Raw genomic sequence first — 8,759 nt, 5'->3', positions numbered from 1 at the left:
AATACACATTTGAACATTTGTCAGCGGGTGAATTGCTTAGAACCGAACGTAATTCTCCCGGATCAAGATTTGGCTCTCTTATTGAAGAACACATGAAGGGTGGTACCATTGTCCCGGCAAAGATAACTTGCAGTTTGCTGGAAAATGGAATGCACAATAGTAACATGAATTATTTTTTAATCGATGGATTTCCAAGGAATCAAGAAAATGTAGACGAGTGGAATAGGGAAATGTCGAAAAAGGTTAATCTCCTTGGAGTTTTGTTTTTCGATTGCAATGAAAATGTTTGCATAAGCAGATGCTTGAACAGGGGAGCATCCGGTTCGGGTCGTTCCGATGACAATGAGGATAGCTTAAAAAAAAGATTTGTCACATACAAATCAGATACCATGCCAGTAATAGATCATTTTAAAGAAAAGAAATTAGTTTACACATTAGACAGTAATAGAAATCCTCGTGATGTTTTTTTAGATGTTGAAAAAATTTTAAATAAAATCGCTCCTATGTCTGTTAAAAAATAAATTTATTATATTAACTATTACGATTACAATTATGATTAAATTATTATTAAACTATTAATTTACTCTATTATACTAATAAACATATTATTAATTAGACATACCTAATAATAATAATAATAATAATAATTTTTTTTTTTTTTTGTCATTTTTCGATTTGTTGTTGTCGCTGTGTTTCGATTTAATATCAATCGAATGTCCAAAAAATATTTCTCATATTGTATTATTGATATTATATTTTGTATTATTATGTTCTACATGTAATTTTTTTTCTCTATCTCTCTCTCTCTCTCTCTTTCTCTCTCTCTTTGTCTCTCTTACACACACACACACATATGACAGTTTTTTTTCTTACTTTTCCTTTTTTTATGGAAAAATTATTCGATTTGTATTTTTTTAAAAATTATTGAGAAAAAAAAAAAAAATTCATCATAATTGTGATTATGATTAATCAAATGGTTGAAATGAATCAATAAAATTTGATTAATTAAAAGTATTTATTAAAATTTAATAATTAAATATTAAATATTAAAATCTCTCCATTGTTATAATATATATATATAAAAATTTGTTATTATTATTATCATTTTAAATTTTTATATAAATTTTATTTATAATTTTTTTAAATGTTTATTTGTCGAATGTGATTTTTTTTTAATTTTAAATAAAATTAATGGTCTCTGAGGTATTAAATTTATTATTATTATTATTATTACTATTATTATTATTATTATTATTATTACTAATATTATTATTAATATTCGAATGATTTGTTTTATGTGATTATCTAAAAGGAATCATTTTTTTTGTTTATATACACACAAATGTTTTTTTTCTTATCGATTATTATTATTATTATTACTGATTTGATGATAATAGATTTTATTAATCATTCAATGCTTGATATTATGCTAATAATAATAATAATAATAGTGATATTATAATAATAATAATAATAATAATAAAAACAACTTTTGACTTTCTTTTTCATTTTAATATTAATTATGTTTTGAATTTAGTCGATGTAAATGTTTTTTAAATTCAGCTTATTATTAAAAAAATAAATAATAATAATAATAATGATAAATTTTATTAAAATCTTCTCTCTTTCTCTTTCTTTATTTTCTCTTTCTGTTTTCTCTCTTTCTTTCTCTCTGTCGATTGATAAAAAATAATTTTTCCCCAAAAATTGTTTGATATCGATTGTTTTATTAATCGACATAAAATTTTTCTATTAACATATACTTATGTAAAATCAAAATTAATAAATAAATAATGGGAAATATTATGTAGGATTCGAGGAGAAGGGAAAACAATAAATAATAAGAAATTAAAAAAAAAAAAAATTCTTTTATATTATTATTATTAAATACAATTTTTTTTTTTATGTTTATTAAATTGATTAATGTAATCGAATAATAATTATTAAAAACTCATGTTCAACATGATAACCTAATTAATAAACACACATTAGTGAGTTAGCACTAACCAATAATAATTACAAAAAAAAAATTCTTTTTTTTAGTTAGCTTAATGTAAACCCAATTATTATTATTATTATTATTATTATTGTTATTTATTATTATTATTATTAACACTTCGGCCAAGAGAATTTTTTTAAAATATTTTTTTCTTTCTTTACAAAATGTTTAAAAAAATAATTAAATGCAAAAAATTTGATAATTTGATTAAGTACAGTAATATATATATATATATATATGTAAAAAAAAAATATACTCGTGATGATAATAATGATAATGATGACGATGATGATAATCACGGGTAATATATAAAGCCTATTTAGCACGTGTTTCATCCACGTGCTCGGAAAACATTACAAATAAGAACCGAAAAAAAAAAAAAAAATAAGAAATTTATCAAATTGAGCGCTTTAAATTATTATTATTATTATCATGTTAATTTTTTCGCACACGTGTACACGCACGCACCCACGCACTCTTAAGTTTATAAAAAATCAATAAAAAAAAAAAAAAAAAAATAGAAAAAAAGAAAATTCATTTGTGTAAGTGAAAGTACAAACAACAACAACAACAACAACAAACGCACAAAATTATCATTATTTACATGATAGTAAAAATATATACATATATTAAAAAATCAATATTATCATTATTATTATTATTAGTATTATTATTTTGTTTCTTTTATATGCAATTTAATTTTGTACATTGAAAAAAAAATAATAATGATGATGAAAGTAAATCATTCGAACGATTTTTTTTATAATTTTAAATTATTTTTATATCCTTAAACGTCATTATTATTATCACTATTATCATTATTAATTTGCAAATAATAATAATAATTAATTTTTTTTTGTGTAAACTAAAAACTGTAAATATTTGCCAGAATTATAATAATACATAAATAAATAATAATAATAATAATGACGACGACGAGAATAACGATATCGAATAAATCAAATAAGGAAATAAAATATAATAATAATAAAAGTTTCAATTTACATTGTGTGCGTGTATGTGCGTTTGGGTTTGTTTCAAAACCTTTATTAGAAATAATCAAATTAATTAAATAAGTAAATAAAACTGAGGGGGGGGAGGGTATTAATTTGCATTAAATCCCGGAAACGATATGAAAAAAATGATAATGTTGTTATTATTATTATTATTACTATTAATTTATTTACAAAAAAAAAAAAAATTTTTTTCACGTTATCACGTGAATCAATATACGAATGAACACGTGTGTGTGTTTACAACATACGTATATAATAATTTGTTTAATAACATTTTTGCTTTTGTATGTGTGAAAATTTAAATTCCGCCATCATCATCATCATCATCATCATCATCGTCAATTTCATATTATTATTTAATTTTCTTATTATTATTATTATTATTTAAAATAACGATGACAAATATTTAAAAGAACGGAGAAATTCCAATCGTTACCTTTTATAAATCAAATCAATCAATCAATCGATTGATCACTTTACCCTGTCGCGACCAAATTAAATATATATATATATATATATTATTACTTAAAAAATATTATTATTATTATCATTCATATATTATTATCATTTTTTCCCCCAATACAAAATTATTAAATTTTTCAACAGTTATCATCATCATCATCATAATTATTATTATTATTATTTTTCATATTATAATTACACTTACTAAAAATATATATATATATGTATAATAATAATAATCATATCATCTACACACATTTTTTATTTATTAAAATAAATTTATATATATATATATATTTATATTATTTATGTGTACATAATAACGATTGTTTTCTTATGAAATGACACGCATGCACGCACTTTATTCACCGTAATATCGGATTTAAATATATATATATATATATATATATATATATATATATATAAATTATTAAAAAAATATAATATGCATATGTACAAATAAACAAACCATTTAAAAACACCATTTACTATTTTAATTAATTAATTAATTATTTATTTTATTATTAATTTTTTTTTTCATTTATGTATGTATATCTATATATATATATATATTGTATTTATATTTGTTATCATCATCATCATCATTAATATTATTATTATTATTACAACTAAATATACAATGACTATGACAAAAAAAAAAAATATTTCGTACACGTTTCAAACGTTTACGAAAAAAAAAAAAATTACTTATAATTAACAACAACGAAAGTAATAATAATAATAATAATAATGAGTTTTTCTTCCTCTCCACCCCCTTCCCCTCTCCTCCTCCTCCTCTACCCTTTGTAATTTTCATTTTTTCAAATCAAAATCGAAATTAAATAATAAAACCAATACATACATACATATATATATATATATATAATACAATCTAAACTTTAAAAAAAAAAAATTACAACTGTTTGTTTTGTTTGTTTGTTTGTTTCATAGTTTTTATACAAAATAACATAGTTTATATATTAACATATATATATATATATATATATATATATATAGACAAAAATTTAAAGCTTTCGAGATGTGAAAATTTCAATTTATCAACATTATTATTATCATCATTATCGTCACCGTTCGTTCAATGAATGAATGAATGAATCAATCAATACAAAAAAAAAAGTGGGAGGGAGAGAGGAGGGGCAATTAACTGACGTCACACACTCAAGCTCATCCCCTTCGTTCCCATTTCATTCACCTTTACATTCCCTCCCCCTTTCTCTCTCTCTTTCTTTCTTACGTATGTACATTGTGGAGAAAAAAAAACAACAATAATAATAATGATAATAATAATAATAATAATAATAATAATAATAATAATAATAATATACAGTCCAGCGTGAGATAAACGTTCGAATGAATTATTATCAACAATCATCAACACAAAATTAACTTAAACTTAATCATATTTCTATACGATTGGGCGGGGGAGCGGAAGGGAAAACAAAAAAAAAACGGGTAATGGGAAAACCGTGAGAATAAATTTTTGGAATGATATTTTTCTCTCTCTCTCTCTCTTCGTGTTTTTCCAGAGCTGTGATTTATTTTTACTTGTAGAATTTTTTTTTTTTTTTTTTTGAATTTTAGGACCCCTAGTAGTATTGTGACGTTTTTAATTAAATAATCTGGGATCATCATTTTCACTCCATCGTCTTTCCTGTTCCGCTAATTCCGATTCTAAACGTCTTTCGAGTTCTTTCATATCCTCAGCGATCCCGGCTTCATAAATTTCTTCCTGTAAGGAGAGAGAAAATTTTACGTTTACAACTTCCTTCCCCTAACTCCTGATCCATAAATAAATAGATAGAACACATCTTACCAAATTTAAATCCATAAATTTTTTTTCTAAATTTCTTTTTTGCTGTTTCAACATTTGAGATTCTGACACTAAACTAAAAACAAAACAAAAAAATTACAAAATTTGTCATTGACATTTTATTTTTCTTTCCAGAATTTTCTATTGAATGATTATATGATTTATTACTTGGGAGGATTTTGTCCGTAATAACATTGTACATCGCCTTCTAATTGTGGCAAAGTAGGAACCGAAAATCGTCCTAGCCAGTTAGAGGTAAATGCATTTACTTTTCTTATGGCTTCAATGCAAGAGGAATCATCTAAAAAAACGGGATTCCCCTCCGGACACTGTCTCGATATCGTTCCAAATTTGTTAACCTGCTGTGGAAAACGTCGGGTGAGTCTAGTTATAATTATTCTAATTAAAAATGGATATAAAATTTACCAATGAGTGTTCGATGGGACTGAATTCTTCGTGTTCGACGTGACTCACTCCTCTCGGTAAAAGTACTATTTCGGATTTTCCCAATCTAACGGCGGCTAAATTTCCACCGCAATTGATTCTCATCATTTTATCTAAAAAGAAAAAAAGAAAAAAGGTGATGGTTTTAGTGCGTTTCCGGTTTTACAAAAGAAAATCAGGATCCAGTTGAATTACCTGTTGGTAGCCAGTTCGGATCGTTCGTATTGCAATTCGTTATTGGCGTGAATGTCGGTGGTGCTATGTACATATTCGGTGCAGAGGCCAGAGAATAAAGTTCGGAATCGTATAGAGCAGTAGAGAGCGGAGATGTTAACAAAGTGGATGATACGTTTGAGTCGAGAGACATATTATTATTATCGGTAACTTGAACTTTTCTATTTCGACTTCGAAATTTATCCAATTCTGATTCGGAGTGAGCAAATGTACAATTCGCTCCCCTGGGACAAGAGCCTCGTAGGGATAAATCCCGACACATGCTTATTTTGTATTTATTAGCAGAATGATTTGAATCCTGTTGCCTTCGATTCCCGTGTTGCGATATGAATTCTGCTAGTCCAGCAACGACTATTTGAGCAGCTTCCAACGCTTCGGCCGTTTCTTCCATAGATGGAGCCGGACACTCTGAACTGGGATCTATGGATGCAAGATACTGTAATTTACCTCTTAAAGGAGAAAGATTTCCTGGATCGCCTGACCTTTGCAACGCCATTATGAGCTCCTGAACACTTTGAAAAAACGACTGGGGAGTTTGTAATTTATCCATTATGCTCTGCATGTGAGATTTATGAGCTGTATCTCCGTAAAGCAATGCCGACCACTGATCGGGAGCGATTCTCAATCCGGCTTCTGTGGCAATTTGCACAATTTGAGCATCGTGTTCTCTTCTCAAAGCCTCGTAACTCCTGAATTCTTCTTTCAGCTGCATCAAAGATGAGTCCCCTTCCCTTTTTGATACTTTAAAACAAGATGCTCTGTATAAGAGTTGCACAACGTGACCAATTGACGTCTTCGATGCTTGAGAATAATGGGGTTCTAATCTTTGAACGACAAACATGACTAATACTTTACGACTTAAAGCGGATCCATCTTCCAAAGCGAGTAATACTAATTTTAAAACTTCTTCCTGCATTGCAGGACCTAGGAACTGACAACCTCTGGCTCTTACTGCAGCCCAAAGATTTGCTGATAATTGCTGTGGATTTTGATGTTGGAGCAAAAGCTCTGTCACTGTTCTTTCTCCCAATGACCTTGCCGCTCTCAAAGCCCTAGCTCTACCTTCTCCGACTAAAAGTTGACAATTGGCTAGTGTAACCAGTTTTCTTTGCATGGGTCTTGATAGTACGCTCACAGTGCCGGAAGAAATGGGTTTTAGATACAAAACAAGATCTTGTATGCATAGACTAGCTTTGTGGTAGTGTTGCTCATTGTTAGGAGGTAAAATATAAGGATCTACTTTATCATTTTGAACACTTCCTCCGACTAATTTGACCAAGGCTCCATTCAGTGGGATTTTTGCCACATCCAGGCGAATTTGAGCTTGGTCGAAAGGACATTGTTTTCTATGCAAGCTGGTCAAACATCCTCTGCAGATGCTGTGGCCACAGCCTAATGTAACAGGACCTCTACTTTCCGTATCGAATCCATTACAGCACACTGGACATGAAAGAAATTCTGTCCACTGTGGTGCCTGAATAGGCATTCTAAAAAAAAAAAATTTAAGATTCAGTATGTAGTAGTAACAACAACAACAACAACCAAAAAATTAAAATTAAAATGTCTCACTTAAGTTTACACAAACAAACACTCGACACTAATATTATTATTATTATTATTATTAACTATAAAAATTACATTAGAAACATTTATTAAAAAATTTATCCCAAAAACGTCAGAGTAAAATAATAAGAATTATCGTTTTCGAAATGTTATAAATTGATTATTTTTAAGAGACAATGGGGGGGGTTTTGGTTTCAGATTGTGAGTGTAAATATGCCACGAAAAATCAAGGACATAAAAATAAATACAAATAATAATAATAATAATTATTATTATTATTATTTTGATTTTTTTTTCCATAAAGGTAAACAAAATCTTTTGTAATAATGATTTTTATTTAAACTTACCTGATTTCAATAAAACACGAATCATATATTTAATAAATCGTAACTATATTTTTCCTCCATTTTGTGTGTTGACATCACAATACATTGTTGCCTAAATTATGTAAAACTTTCACTGACGTCTACCGGATGGCGCAAATAGTTTACATTTAAAATTTCCCATATACTTAAGAAAAAAATCCGTTAAATTTGAATTTGAATAAAAATTAAAGTCGGTTAAAAATTTAAACGGTTTTGTAAAACTCATAAAAAAACGATGAAAATTATTTATTCGTTTATTAATTTTAAATCGCGTAAAAATTCTCGTTAACCGTTAACCGTCGTTTTTTTTTTTTTTTTTTTTTTTTTGAATTTCATATAATTATAAGATTTGATTGAAACCGACGCCGTCGGTGAAGCGTCGACTGATATGGCAACAGCGACGTCCGCTATCGTAAAAATAGTTATTGTTAAATAATAGTTAGTTGAAAAGAAAAAAAAAACTATTTATATAATTTATATTAATTATTGTATTTAAATAATATATTATTTACGTGATTATTTATTGGGTGAGTTTTTTTTTATTTATATATATATATATTTCGAAACGAACGTTAAAACAAATTTAATTTAATCAAAAACTTTTGAAATTTTTTTTCTTTTTTTTGTTATGAGCGACGCCGAAAGAATGTAGTGTGGTCTTCTTGATAATTTTTAAATCGACGCCATTTTTATTTTTTAAATATATTCGTTAAAAATTGTAATAATCGCACACACGCATATTTAATAAAGTAAACGTTGAAAGAGTTTATTTTTTCAAAAAAAAGTAATGATAATAATAATAATTTTGAGGTTATGTTCATCTCTCTCTCTCTCTCTCTCTCTCT

At 26.7% G+C, this 8,759-nt stretch overlaps 2 protein-coding genes across 2 annotated transcripts in view; one reads left to right on the top strand and one right to left on the bottom strand.

The window, feature by feature from the left end:
- Nucleotides 1–521, top strand: part of Phum_PHUM537040 (UMP-CMP kinase, putative) — a gene marked incomplete at both ends in the record, with an annotated part of 714 nt that extends 193 nt beyond the window's left edge. Inside the window, one exon of the mRNA XM_002431535.1 lies at nucleotides 1–521. This exon is cut by the window's left edge and continues 193 nt beyond it. Coding sequence (XP_002431580.1) covers nucleotides 1–521 — 521 coding nt within the window.
- Nucleotides 522–5,104: 4,583 nt separating this feature from the next.
- Nucleotides 5,105–7,472, bottom strand: Phum_PHUM537030 (uncharacterized protein; the record flags this gene model as incomplete). The annotated part of the gene is made up of 5 exons (XM_002431534.1): nucleotides 5,105–5,227; nucleotides 5,312–5,384; nucleotides 5,477–5,667; nucleotides 5,735–5,865; nucleotides 5,948–7,472. The coding sequence occupies 5 exons, from the start codon at nucleotides 7,470–7,472 to the stop codon at nucleotides 5,105–5,107; spliced, it is 2,043 nt and encodes a 680-aa protein (XP_002431579.1).
- Between the last annotated feature and the right edge of the window lie 1,287 nt (nucleotides 7,473–8,759).

The sequence above is a fragment of the Pediculus humanus genome, genomic scaffold, assembly GCF_000006295.1.
Source record: "Pediculus humanus corporis 1103172108290 genomic scaffold, whole genome shotgun sequence".
Classification (NCBI taxonomy): domain Eukaryota; kingdom Metazoa; phylum Arthropoda; class Insecta; order Psocodea; family Pediculidae; genus Pediculus; species Pediculus humanus.
This window is presented reverse-complemented; position numbering and strand designations above follow the sequence as displayed.